General features: G+C 42.0%; 1 protein-coding gene across 1 annotated transcript; it reads left to right on the forward strand.

Annotated features, from left to right (window-relative positions):
* Positions 1–396: 396 nt before the first annotated feature.
* LOC140228899 (A disintegrin and metalloproteinase with thrombospondin motifs 2-like) lies at positions 397–14,937 on the forward strand. Its single transcript, XM_072309169.1, has 13 exons — positions 397–432; positions 909–951; positions 1,487–1,777; positions 2,506–2,627; positions 4,055–4,441; positions 5,201–5,284; positions 6,163–6,319; positions 7,517–7,622; positions 8,229–8,372; positions 9,399–9,528; positions 10,256–10,366; positions 14,110–14,243; positions 14,892–14,937. The coding sequence occupies exons 1-13, from the start codon at positions 397–399 to the stop codon at positions 14,935–14,937; spliced, it is 1,791 nt and encodes a 596-aa protein (XP_072165270.1).

Here is a 14,937-nt window from a genome sequence, read left to right on the forward strand (position 1 = left end):
ATTATACAACCTTGTCCTCTACGGCGAGACATTCGAGACATATCACAGCTGGAAACACTTAGACCATGAATACACGGGCCAAAAGTGACATTAACGGGTCACCTGACATTTAGTTAGAAGGGTCACATGTTACTTAGTGGGACGTTGTACCGGCGCGTGGGTGGATTTCTATCGAGGTGTTAATCACAGGCGGCAGGGTGTAAACATGACGTCGTCGATTTGTACCGCACCTGAACTCAGGCTTACACTTTGCGAACCTGAACCCCACGTTTCAGCACAAAGGACACCCACTTTGTGCCTATCAACCATCGCAGTCAAAACACATACAGGAGTTTATTAAAGAATTCCTTTCCCTGTTCCAAGAGCTTTGATGACTATAAGGGGAAATCAGACAAAATGTGGCTGAAAGGGAAGGAGCAGATGTCAGACATAGTTTGAGGCTCAGAAAGGGATTACTTATGGGTCAGGTAGCATCTGAGTCAAGCCAAAAAAAAATTTTCCTCTCTCTCTCTCTCTCTCTCTCCTACTCACACACACACACACACACACACACATACAAACACACACAAACACACGCATGCACTCTTACTTATCGTTATGTTATACTCTTTCCTAAACAAGAGAAAGAAATCAGGCCCTATCCATATCCTTGAGGTCACATGAAGGAGAATTAAAGATTCAAGGAGAAAACATAGAGAGGCATTCACTCCCTTTGCAACTGGTTGCGGGGGGGGGGGGGTGTATCGTCATGTACTTGGTAGTCAATTAGAAATAACAGTTGTAGAGGACCAATGAAAAGTTTGTCATGGAGTTGATGTTCCCCCAGCCGAATTAGTAAAATATGATAAGTTATTTCATTGTTTACCTCCTTCATGATATTTCTTCTCTTTCTCTCCCTCGTTTCCCAGGCAAACAGAGACACCGATGGCCTTGTATTCAGTGAAAAACATGGTGAGTTCGGAAAAAAAAATCAAAGTATTTTTAGAATGAGTGCTCACGACATACCGATTACGATTACCCTCTACTACTTCTTTTCAGACCATCAGGCCAACCAGCGACCAACGAATTAAACCAGTGACAACATCCCTGTTTCTTAGTACAGGCCTATATCGTAGATCTTATTCGTAGGACATGTTATACATTTCAAATCGGTTTCTCATAATGCAATGATCTGGATCAGTTATGATTCGACAAAAAAACACACAAAAAAGCGATAAATGTGCAAGAAAAATTGAAAGGTCGAACCTTGCTCAAATTGATTGTAAGTATACCAGACGGTGGCAAATCAGGGAGTCCCATCTCCCTCGGCTGATGGTATACACATGACAGTACACTTACTATAAAGTTCGGTCTTCAGAAGATAAGATTCTACGACAGGCTTAACAACATTCACTATGTCATTGTAGTTTAGTCGATATTATTTTCCTTTAGTTTAATATGAACAATCGATTACATTTTTCTCAATTCTTTTATCAATCGTGCACAGAACACCTCCTTTCGTCACTCAGAGATTATCATATAGTCCGGCCAAAGCGGTGTGCGCCGGATTGTGATGTCACGACCTATGACCTCTCGACCCAGTTCGAGGAAGACCAGTTCGAATTCCACCGCGTTCGAAGACAGGCCGAGAGGAGGCGATCACGGCGGAACGTCGGGAACGATGAGGACTACGATGAAGGGGTGCAGAAGGTGTTCCACTTTTCGATGAATGCATTCGGCACGAAGATTACCATTAACGTCACGAGAAGCACACGCCTTACATCGCCAACGTTCAAAGGTGAGCATAGAAGATGTAATTTGAATTTGAATTTCTGTTATGACTTCCTTCTGATCTACGCATGTTGCAAATAATGTGACTTCGAACAATCTGAATTTTTATTATGACTTATTGATCTATGCATGTTTCAAATACTGTAAGTGACTTCAGTCTGAATTTGTTTTATGACTTACTAATCTATGCATATAGTAAATATGAGACTTCAATTTGATTTTGATATGTTGTTGGAATCTGCCTCGTACGTAGATTCGTTCGATTTATTTTTCAAATGCCACAGGGTTATTCCGGTGATGCATGAAACTGGTAGATATTTACTGTATTATGTCGTAAAATGAATTGATAGGGTGTCATTCCATTATTGTGTAACAGAAAGTAGGTCTCATGTTCATCTACTTAATAGATATAATTTTGTTATGCAACGTCAACAACTTATCTCCCTCCGCACTGCGATACGAATCACCTAGAAGACAGTAGGAGCCCCCCCTCCCAATGTGTATGAGAAGGAATCCATTGCCAAAGAGATCCTGCGGCGTCATGCTCAGAATATAATTATTGAAAGAACCATTATTTCTCGGTGGCAAGGGGTTTTAAATGTGTCGTCATCTCTGTACCTGTGTGAAATGCTGCTACTTTGCAAAACACCGTGTACAAAGGTTTCAGCTAAACCTGACAGCTCGATGTATTTAAATGTATGACTCGATCTGTCCCCTTGGTTTGTCCTCCTGCAGTCCATCGCCACTTCTCCGATGGATCGGTGGTTACCGAAAGGCCGCGGATGAACTGCTTCTACCGAGGGAATGTACTCGGGGCTAACAACTCAGCGGTGGCGGTCAGCAACTGCAAGGGAATGGTGAGATGATATTTTCCATTATTCAACCCTTCTGATATCATATAAACCACAAGCCAGCACATTAGATTTTCCGTCTTCATATTATGTTTCCATACCACATTGCCGAGTAATGACGAAGGTCCTTGAACTTCACTAGATCACAAAGGCTACAGAGGTGTACGTGTTCAAATACCAAATCATAAGTAGGCACATACGAATTTAGATCAGAAACTTCAAAGAAACGTAAAAATGGCTCGACAATCGCTCGAATTTTTGGCTGTGTTTCAATGGAAAGTTTGCAGGCAAAGTGATTCTGTCATTCCGCGACACCTCAATCCCCCACCCACCTTTCACGACGGACCCTCTCATGTATATTAACGGAGAGTGACAGCGCCCCCTCGACAATGATATTAGCGTGTTCCGTCTGAGCGCGGGAGCAGTTTCCCCCCATGTGTCAATTCAAGTCCCCTGGATGTTAGCAGCGTGAAGACGAACTAACAACAAGCATCTTCCTGTTTACATGAAAAACAGAGACGTTTACTACGAGTATGTTGCTAAGGCATACAGTAGCTGCCAAATGCAACGAAAAGACTGTTGTAAGAAGATACCGTGAAATGAAAAAAAAAAAGACCAGTCAGAGCCAAAGAACTGTACAGAGATACTTTTTACTTCTTTGTGCATTAAATGTAATTATCAATCTAACGTGGGTAAGCCGCAGCGAATGTGATAACAAGGATCACATTGTCAAATAAAACCTCAGCAACACGATAAGTTGAATGACATCAATCTACGCCTGATAATACTGTAATCATGAGTAAACATGGTTGTTCTGGTCATATTTCAACCACTCTAAATGAATTCAAAGCATCTTATTGAAATTTGATTTTCATATAAAAAAAAAAGTATTGTTAAATTTTGATTATGTTTTGATAGTTATTGGAATTTTAACACAGTTTTTAAGTGTAAAATTTAACCAGGCCCTATTAGAATTGTCAGGAAAATGCACATTGATAAGATTTCTCTCCTTTCTTTCTGGTAAGATCAGAATCTGCGGATTAGGGAGGCACGTCAAGGTAAACTGGTATAAATATGAATCTTTCATTTTGTCGAACTGGTCATCAGAAGCAAACTATGGTTAATAACCTTGGAACCTGGGGGCATTTCATGAAGCATTTTGTCCGACAACTTGTCGGACAAATTTGCTCTCAGTCAATCAGATGCATGGATTTCAGTAGCTTTTAACATTTTGTCAGACGAAATATCTGACAAAACGCTTCATGACATACCCCCCCCCCCATCAGTTGGAGAAGGGGTAATTACGCCATATCATAGTTGCCTTATCCCTAAACCGTAAATCTAATCCACATTTTACTCTTTCACGCAATTAACCATTACGCGAGAACGAACATGACGAACATTGACTCGATGTCTGTATTCATTTTCGACAGAGTGGCTGGATCAAGACCGACAATGACGAATACTTCATCGAGCCTCTCGAAGTCGACGAGGTGCGGTCAGAGACATACAACTTCAGCGAGGGCTTCGTCCACATCATGTACCGCCGCCGAGATGTGATAGCGCAGGCGAGAAACGACTTCGAAGGCGACACACCGCCACCTCTAGGTCTCGTGGATTTCAGTCAGGACATCATGCCACTGCCTGGTCGTCGTCCACGAGTCGGTCGAGAAGCCAACTACTTCAGACAGCGGGCGAAGAGGCAGTCGACTCGTAAGCGTCATCACTTCGTGGAAACCATGGCAACAGTGGATGACAGCTTGCGCAGTTTCCACGGGGATGAAAACGTCGTCAAATACGTGATCACCATTTTTAATATCGTAAGAACATGTTTATTATGATATCTCCCCGAATTAATTTTTGGGTCAATATTTTGTATTTATGCATAGATATCCATCACTCTTAGTAATTCACTCACTCCTCATGCTTAGAGATGTATTGAGGTGATAAGAATAAAGGTATCAACTATCTCAGGTTATTATAAGGTGTTATGTAGAGCTGGTTTGAGTCATTATAGGATAAATCGCAAAATGAGAAATTAACTTATCTTATAGGGAGGATATGATTATAATAGCCGTCTGAAGTTTGGCAAAAATTAAGTGAAGAATGAAGTAAGGAGCAGTACTTAATTACAGAAAGAAATGAAACTATAAGCATCTCTTGTGTCCATGATTGTTATCTGCCCGATATTGTAAGCTATGATATCATGTGTCAGTGAAAGTAAGGTGAAATAAATCAAATTTCATTTAAACATACCTCTGTGCAATCACTCAAAAGAAGAGAAGAGAAAGAGAAGATTATTCTATATTGAAGTTAAAACACAATAAACTTGTTTTAAACGAGATAAGTAAAGCCTTGAGATACATTACACTACGGTTTGAGTGAGTAGAACTATAGTTAGTAGTGGCAGGACTAGAAGTAGTAACATTGTAGTATTTGTTGTATTTTGTTTTTGCAAGATGTATATAGCTTCATCCGCGTCATCGTGTTCTGAGGGAAATGTTATACTCATTACATGGAATACCAGATTTCATTATGTGACCGACATATTTTTTTTTTTGTTGTTCTATTTAAACCAGGTAAATATGGTTTACACCCACCCAAGCTTGGAAGCTCATATCGAGTTTGTGCTGACGAGGATGAACATATTGGATGGAGACCAAGTAAGTCCTGTGCGATAGTCCTTATATACCGCAGTGTCATGTATGTTTTGGTTTGGTATATCATTCTCTTTACCACCAGAGTGGGGAGGCTTTGCTAATTCATGTAACGGTGCCATCATTTCACATTGGCTTGATAATTCTTGATTACTCCCCTGACGAGCAGTCTCTCAAATTCTATGGACATTTCAATCATTTCAATCAGCAGGTGATTATGAGGGTCACTCTTAGGCCAGAGAGATGATTTGTTGGGTCATCTTGGGACAGATATGCTTATAGATACTATTACTGCAAGATATTAGGTGGCCAAACGAGCTCCATTGAAACATACTGCATTATTAATAAATCAAAACATGTATTTTGTTTTAGAGGAAGTCATACTAATCAACGACAGCGCGTTATGTAATGACGTCTTTATGTATATCGCCAACAGAGAGCGCCGTTCATCCAATTCGATACTGCATTGTGGTCGGCCCAATGTCGGCCCGAGAATACCAAAGAAGGTCCCAAAATTGGGATCGGTCTATGACCCGTATTAACCTTCTCCTTGAAGACATAAAGGGTTGCGTTTAGTAAAGTTTGGTGTGCACATGACATAGGGCCCAAGATCAGATCGACTCTACGGGAAAATGAAAGTACTGGTTTAATAAAGGACAAGAGTCCACAAATGGACAAACGAATGAACAAGCGTATAACTGATAGAAAAACTCACCTTTAAGATGAGATATTTATAATGATTTTGTTCCGACACCTTTCCATTTGTCTTGTTTTTGTTGTGTATCTTTGAGTACAATCATCATGAAAGAAAACATACACGCAAAGTGGTTCTCTCATAAGCCCATCATTAATGAAGAAGAGCTTCATTATTTTTTTTTTCATAGTCTGCAAACCTTGTACTGGCAAACCAGTCCGTAGACAGCCTCGCCAATACGTGCCGTTTCGCTCGTGTGGAGCGCGGGAGACAAATCAAAGATGATGGCAGCGAAGACTACTTCGACCATTCCGTCTTCTTCACTAGGATCAGCTTTGGACCGGCAGGTAACGTGAAGTTAATTTTCATTGTTGGCGTCCTTGCACATTCTTGTAGGCCGTAATAAGGGTCATATTTAGGACAATCTATTGAGTGCGTTCCCTGGGTTGTCATGACAACGCTTTCTTGGCTGAATGGCGGCATTGGTAATTAGCCTTCTGCAGTCAAGAAGGAACGGTTTATTGGCGTACATTTACGGGATAGGTGCATCTCTCCATGCATCACTAGCTATTTGCATCTCGTGCAAAAAAAAAAAAAAAAAAAAAAAGCGCGCATGATTGTTTATGAGGTTTAAAACTTGCCGCTTTGGTCACAGCGATAGTTAACGATGGCTATAATCATGAGGCAGCTGTAGTCAGGTGAATATCACTTTTCGAGAGATTTCTAATGGTTACAATGAATCTTTTGATTTTTGTTTAATGTTGATTTTTTCCCAATGCTGAAATTTGATGCTACCAACACTTTTTTAGCATCTTTGCGTTTGAGTGGCAATAAGGTTTAACATGACACGTTACAGAAACCGGCATTCCGTCAAAAATTTGCATAGGGGGCCAGTGAAGACTGCATGACTTCGAAAGGTTCTAGTGAGTGCCGATGAACGCTTCCAAGACTTTCGCCGAAGCAAGGAGGTTTAAGGGATGGAGTTCCAACTGGCTGTAATTATTTAAACAGTTGTCAGTTTTCTGATAACGTGCAAAAGAATTCAAAGGTGCATTAACTGTGCCTTTGATAATCGGGGTTCGGTGCCGCCGTCTTGCTGAGCAATCTGAAGATTCATTTTGAACGTTAACATAAAATGTTGGCTATCTTTGCTTGTTTGTTTATTAAATAAAATGGAATCTCACTTATGAATGCAGCCACTCCCATCCCCACCCTTCAAGAAGGAAAAAGAAAAAAAGTGAACAGGCTCGAGCTTTGCCTTCAAAGTGAGTAGGGTCAAGTTGGGGAAGAACTGATCAGCGGCCGACACGATATGAGTCTGTTCAAAATATTTGCTGGGTCTGTGTCCGAGTGACGCCAGGCATTAGCATTCTTATGATTTTCCATTGAATTATGGTGACAACAATTGTATATATAAATGAAAAGGTGAAGTCATGTCTGTCATTGTTAAACGGCCATGCTTTGAAATACATTGTATTTTCTTCTCGGAACACTTTCCTGGATCATCACTCTGTCATCCATCCCAACTCATCGGGCTCCTGCAGGCTACGCCCCAGTCGGTACCATGTGTGACGTCACCTACAGTTGCTCACTAGTGAAGGAGGATGGGCTACAGATGTCTTTCGTTCTAGCCCACGAGGCGGGCCACGTGTAAGTTGTCCGCCTTGAGGTCCGGATATATACATTTTTTTTTTTTTTGGGGGGGGGGGATTATCGTCATATGCCGCATTCAGCAGAGATTCCTTAAAGGAGCACTCCACTCTTAATGTACAAAAAGTTAACCTTGATGGGTTGAGTGATATCAAACACATACAACAGTAAAAGTTCTATTGAAATAAGAGTTTTTTTAAAGAAATAAAATGAGGATGATATGACATCTCAAAAAACATTGATAGTCAAACGTTTTGTTTGATGTGGGAAGAAAATAATGTCCTCTAAAATGTTCATACATGCTATATGCCTTGACAAAGCAAATTATTTTCTTCAGATCAGTATTTTCTTTCAAGTTTTCAACAACAAAAAAGCTCAATTGGTTTTCGTCACTCACATCTCTCTTTTGGTTACATAAAAATGACTGTTTTCCATTCGCAAAAATGTCCATTTGATTGCGACGTTATGCAGAAAATGTTGAAACAAAGCATAATTCTAATTTTCTGATACTTCACCAAGCCACACATTCGGCAGACGAAATGATGAGGTTAATGGTTGTATATAATGATGCTAAACAGATAATCATTGTGTGACGTCATGATCCAGGTTAGGTATGGAGCACGACGGTGATGGTAATACGTGTTTCGATGACGCCCACGGAATGTCCATCATGGCCACAGTGGTACAGTCCACCCCCAGGGATCACTACTGGTCGGAGTGTAGCCGAAACGAACTCCACGCGACACTAGGGTGAGCTTTTCCCCTTTCTTCGTCATTTTCAGAAAAATATAAAACTTCATCGTCAAGCCTTGACTTTATAGCTTAAAAATTGAATCAGTATTCAGTGGCAAAACAATACGAGAAAAATGTGAGAAAGAAACAGCAAAATACAACACTGGATTGACAGGGATGAAGGTCAAACATCAATGTTAAAGGTCATTGCACTTCTGCTTGAAATATAATTTCAAGCCAAACCTTCAACTAAGAAAACGCAGTGTTGGTATGATTCAATGAGAAGGATGTGATTAGATAGATAAGTATTTTAGATTTTAAAAAAAAAAGCAAGGGTAAAAGATTAACAGTGATCAAGGTCCATGGTTGCTGTGAAAGTCATTTCTAGATTGGATTTCCAACATGAAAGTCTGCTGGGGAAAAATTGACATCAATTGTATTTAAAATTACAGGATCTCACCGGCAACTCGTTGAGTGATACATCGGCTCGATAGATATCAATCATTATAATGATCTTTGTCGTTATGTCAGCAACTGCAAACAAATCAGAATCAAAGTATGCTATACATTGGGACCGAAGAAAGAATGTACAAAGACGTACGTGTTCTCATGCTTCATGACATTATATTTCTTTGCCGTGTAAGTGTAGCTGGTGCTAAAATTGGAAACAACATCAGTTACATCAGGTCGTACCAGTCAATAGACAGTCATTTTTTCACTCTACAGTAAAAGAAAACAACAATATCATCGTTGCAGATGGCATATTATAATCTATGATTTTACAGGCATTAATGTTATCTGATACAATGCATACCTTTCTTAGATTTGCAAGAAAAGAAACTTTTCATAGATTGCCCACCTTGCCCTCCTGTGACACAATCTATATATTGATTCATTCACTTATCTATCTAGTTATTTGTGTAATTGATTCATTCACTTATCTATCTAGTTATTTGTGTATTCATTAATTTACTTAATCGTTTATTCTTTCATTGTTCATATACTTATCCGTTCATTTAACCATCTATTTGACTGTGATATCAGTGACATGACCTGCCTTTGGGACGAGCCCACTGGGGGAACGCGAGCGACCAGCATCGAGCGACCTGGACAAATTTACACTATGGACGAGCAGTGTCGGTTCCAGTTCGGAGAGGGTTACCGGAAATGCCATGTAAGTCCTCTGTTTCTGTTGCCGTATCTTCAGGTACGGTTCTCCTCTCCTTGCATTCATTTACATTATTATGCGTAAGTAAATAAGTTAATGAATAAATAAATAAATAAATAAATAAATAAATAAATAAATAAATAAATAAATAAATAAATAAATAAATAAATAAATAAATGTGTGTTTGTGTATGAATTTCTATAAACAATTAGATGAGCATTTATTTATTCATTTATTGATTGATTGATTGATTGATTGATTGATTGATTGATTGATTGATTGATTGATTGATTGATTGATTGATTTATGCATGCATAGGCCTACATAATTATGTCTGGCTTGTAATTTTTGCGCTTGTTCGTGTTGTTACAATTTGATGAATTGATTCTACAATCTAAGTGTCCAGTCGAAGATGGAAGAGTGGCACAGGCCTATTAAAATGTTCTTACTCCATTCTCCATGAAACCTTCCTCTTGTTGGGAATTCTTCCTCTCCACAACCGTGATATCGATTAAAATTCCATGCTTCTCAACCTTTTTTTTTTAACATGATGAGGCCCATTTTAGCTCTAGTAAATATTTTTTAGGCCCAGTTTTGATCGAATATAGATATTTTTTATGTCATATTTTGTGGCTGATATCTCTGCGGCCCATCTGAGAGAGCTTCGCTGCCCACTGGCTGAGAAGCTCTGAATTAAAATCAATCGTACACTTTTATACCTTCGTCCCAACAGCACACTGACGTGGATTACTGTGTGGAACTCTACTGCACTGGGCCGGACCTTGACGGCGGGTGTCTCAAGAAAGGTCCGCCGATGGATGGCTCATCTTGCGGGCCACAAAGGGTTAGTATTGGTGCAGGGGCGGATCCAGGAATTAGGGGGGGGGGGGAGGAGGGCACAAAGCAGTTTATCTTTCTGGTGACACTTCGGGGTTTAGTCAGCCGACAAACATACACGCACAAACACACACACACACACAAACAACAAAAACAACAACAACAACATTAACAACAACAACAAGGAAAACGCTGAATCCGCCACTGCGGTGGATACTTCCGGTATATTATGAAACAAATTCTATAGGGTGTTTCACAAAGTCGATGGAAAAGTTTACTAACTTAAAATCAGGTATATACTGTGAGTGTCTTCAATGGGATTCTAACTTCTAAATGAAAATGAGAATTTGGGAGACTTTTTTTAATGCAGCCATAAATAAACAAAATTAGATAAGTGACAATGAAAATTTTCAGCTACTTCCTGTCAATTTTTCGACCATTAAGTTGTAAAACATGGTATAATTTCTGTGTGAATAACTTCACGATAATGATCAGTCAGGTATATCAGGTTTTGCGAGTGGGGCATAACTGCATTGGGCTAAAAAAATATAGAAAATTCAAGATTTTATGTACAAACTGTATGGAAAGTTGTGAGGAAATGACATCACTAACTCACTCATTACTATTCACATCGTCTGTTCGTAAAGTGTTTTGTCAAAATTATCCGAACTTCCCAATTCCATTACTTCCTAAATTCTTCTTTCCGATTTTGATCAAATTTTCACAGTTGTGGTAATAAGATGTTATCCTTTCTTATCAGACTAACTTTTAACAAGACAGGAATTCTCCTTGAACATTTAACATCGACTAAAATTCTTGGTGGATCACCCCATGGTTCTCGTTTCTGACAGTGATCTCGTGTCTGAGAGTGAAGTCAAGGCTAGACCCCGTTTACAGTGCGAGGCTCGGCCGCGGCCGAGCCGCGGCCGAGCCCAGCCCCGCTTCAGTGTAAACGCACAAAAGGCCAAATGTGAGGCCAAAATTGGCCTCGCATTTGGCCTCGCTCTGGAGGTGCCCGGCCTCTTCTTGGACCCCGTTTACAGTGCGGGGCCGAGTCCGGCCTCAATTGCGCGGCCGAGCCTCGCAATTTTGTTCGTTTACACTGCTGGGCTCGGCCGCGCTTTTGATTAAAACCTTTCAATATTTTGTCGTAGTGGCGCTCTGCTTGTAAACAAATGCAATTTGGCATTGTCTGGTTTTCAGACCCTTTGCCAAATGAATTCCGTGGCGACGAAGTCGCCGTTCGGGCAAAGGCCTTTGCCGAAGGAAAGAATCCTCTGCAGGACAAAACCACCTTAAACTATACTAGTTTTCAACGTTGAGGGGGTTAGTATCCTGAATAGCGAAAGATACAGGCAGAGGGTTTGGTAGCCAGACTAAAATTGGCCGCGCAATTGGCCGCGCATTTGGCCCAGTTTGCGTTTACACCAAGAAAAGGCCGCGGCCGAGACCACCTCCAGAGCGAGTCCAAATGCGAGGCCAATTTTGGCCTCGCATTTGGGCTTTTGCGCGTTTACACTGAAGCGGGGCTGGGCACGGCCGCGGCCGAGCCGCGGCCGAGCCTCGCACTGTAAACAGGGTCTAAGTGTAAACGCAAACTGGGCCAAATGCGCGGCCAATTTTAGTCCTGCTTCCAGACCCTCTGCCCGTACTATTTCGCTATTCACGATATTAACCCCCTCAACTTGGAAACCTAGTATAGTTTAAGGTGGTTTTGTCCTGCAAAGGGTTTTTCCTTCGGCAAAGGCCTTTGCCCGAACGGCGACATCGTCGCCACGGAATCCAGTTAGCAAAGGGTCTGAAAACCAGGCTATACCAAATTGCGTTTGTTTACAAGCAGAGCGCCACTACGACAAAATATTGAAAGGTTTGAATTAAAAGTGCGGCCGAGCCCAGCAGTGTAAACGGACAAAATTGCGAGGCTCGGCCGCGCAATTGAGGCCGAGCCTCGCAATTTTGTCCGTTTACACTGCTGGGCTCGGCAAACCTTTCAATATTTGGCCTCGCTCTGGAGGTGGTCTCGGCCGCGGCCGAGCCGCGGCCGAGCCCGGCCTTTTCTTGGTGTAAACGCAAACTGGGCCAAATGCGCGGCCAGTTATAGTCTGGCTTCCAATCCCTCTGCCTGTATCTTTCGCTGTTCAGGATATTAACCCCCTCAAAGTCGAAAACTAGTATAGTTTAAGGTGGTTTTGTCCTGCAAAGGATTTTTTTACTTCGGCAAAGGCCTTTGCCCGAACGGCGACTTCGTCGCCACGGAATTCAGTTGGCAAAGGATCTGAAAACCAGACAATACCAAATTGCGTTAGTTTACAAGCAGAGCGCCACTACGACCAAATAATGAAAGGTTTGAATCGAAAGCGCGGCCGAGCCCAGCAGTGTAAACGGACAAAATTGCGAGGCTCGGCCGCGGCCGAGCCGCGGCCGAGCCCGGCCCCGCACTGTAAACGGGGTCCAAGAAGAGGCCGGGCTCGGCCGCGGCTCGGCCGCGGCCGAGACAACCTCCAGAGCGAGGCCAAATGCGAGGCCAATTTTGGCCTCGCTTTTGGCCTTTTGCGCGTTTACACTGAAGCGGGGCTGGGCTCGGCCGCGGCTTGGCCGCGGCCGAGCCTCGCACTGTAAACGGGGTCTATGACCCCGTTTACAGTGCGGGGCCGGGCTCGGCCGCGGCTCGGCCGCGGCCGAGTCCGGCCTCAATTGCGCGGCCGAGCCTCGCAATTTTGTCCGTTTACACTGCTGGGCTCGGCCGCGCTTTTGATTCAAACCTTTCAATATTTTGTCGTACTGTGGCGCTCTGCTTGTAAACAAACGCAATTTGGTATTGTCTGGTTTTCAGACCCTTTGCCAAATGAATTCCGTGGCGACGAAGTCGCCGTTCGGGCAAAGGCCTTTGCCGAAGGAAAAAATCCTTTGCAGGACAAAACCACCTTAAACTATACTAGTTTTCGACGTTGAGGGGGTTGATATCCTGAATAGCGAAAGATACATGCAGAGGGTTTGGAAGCCAGACTAAAATTGGCCGCGCAATTGGCCGCGCATTTGGCCCAATTTGCGTTTACACCAAGAAAAGGCCGGGCTCGGCCGCGGCTCGGCCGCGGCCGAGACCACCTCCAGAGCGAGGCCAAATGCGAGGCCAATTTTGGCCTCGCATTTGGCCTTTTGCGCGTTTGCACTGAAGCGGGGCTGGGCTCGGCCGCGGCTCGGCCGCGGCCGAGCCTCGCACTGTAAACGGGGTCTATGTTATGTATTATGTACGAGGGCTGCATGCAAATCAAGCAATGCTTAAGCTGTAGCTCTTCTGCGTTATTCATTGCATCACTGTTCTGTTGGACATTTATGTACAGGCAATGAAGAAATGTATTGCTGTATATTCTAAAGGTAATGAAAAAACTCATTTTGTTAGCAACTAATGTTTCTGTATATCCATTTATATGTATGGTGCCATTAATGTATATGATATATGTTTATGTATCTGCATGAGCAATGATGTAATGCAGGAACCAATAAAATCAAATCAAATCAAAATCAAATCAAATCAAAATCAAATAACTCTCCATATAAACATCCCCCCCCCCTATAAATGTTTATTACGTTTGCCGTATGTCCTCTTTTGTGTAAGAGTCAAATTGGAAGAAAGAACAAACTGTGTGTATATAGACAAATCAAGGTATGAAAAAACAGCAACATTTTAGATACCACCACACAATTTGGTACGACAAGACTAATTAAAATCTTGCTTACACACTCTTTCAGGAATGCGTGAGGGAACGCTGCGTTCGTGTAACGATCGTGCACGGTGGCTGGAGCGAGTGGACCCCGTGGGGTGAGTGCTCCTTCAGCTGTGGCCTCGGAGTACAGCTAAGGACCAGGCGATGCAATAACCCAAAGTGAGTAATTTTAAGCGTAGTAACATTTTACTTTCAGTGCCTTCCAAGGGAGAAGCGTGTATGTCAGGGAGTCTGAACAGTGAGCTTATGGATGGTCGATTTGTGACTGTAATATCGTCATGCCCTTTAATACCATTTCTCTCTTTTTCTACTCCTTTTACCTTTTTCTCCTTATTTTCAGTATGCACGCATATATATAATTTAAATATGTCAATGTTTATATACATATATATATATATATATATATATATATATATATATATATATTGTGTGTGTGTATGTGTGTGTGTGTGTGTGTGTTTTGATCCTCATATTGCTGCAATGCTGCCTGAGAGTCAGGACCTTTCGGAGTTTCTCTTTCATTTTTGCATATAGAAATTCAAACCTCTACATGTATTTGATTAACCTTTCATGAAGGCAAGTAAACACACACACACACACACACACACACAACACACAAATACGAGTGCAAGGAATCAAACGATTACTGAATGGCCAGCAATTTTATTTGCATTCAAGTTGTTATTTAATCATACAGAGCAGTGACATCAGGTCAGGTCAGGTCAGGTCACACCCGTAGCATTTCTGCCGTTAGGGAACTGAGATGTCCTTCTCCAGGTTTCCTTATCCTGTGCCATTCTCATACAGATTTCCACCGGCTTCTCTACCCATATTCCTCCATGGTCTTCAGTGA

Source organism: Diadema setosum, chromosome 5 (genome assembly GCF_964275005.1).
Source record: "Diadema setosum chromosome 5, eeDiaSeto1, whole genome shotgun sequence".
Lineage (NCBI taxonomy): Eukaryota > Metazoa > Echinodermata > Echinoidea > Diadematoida > Diadematidae > Diadema > Diadema setosum.

What these genes read in the sequence shown, in the direction of transcription:
- LOC140228899 (XM_072309169.1), top strand. Translation starts at nt 397, where the DNA reads ATGTGGCTGAAAGGGAAGGAGCAGATGTCAGACATA. An exon ending in TGTATTCAGTGAAAAACATG is followed by an intron (nt 952 to 1,486) that starts GTGAGTTCGGAA and finishes AATCGTGCACAG; the next exon opens with AACACCTCCTTTCGTCACTC. An exon ending in TCAGCAACTGCAAGGGAATG is followed by an intron (nt 2,628 to 4,054) that starts GTGAGATGATAT and finishes CATTTTCGACAG; the next exon opens with AGTGGCTGGATCAAGACCGA.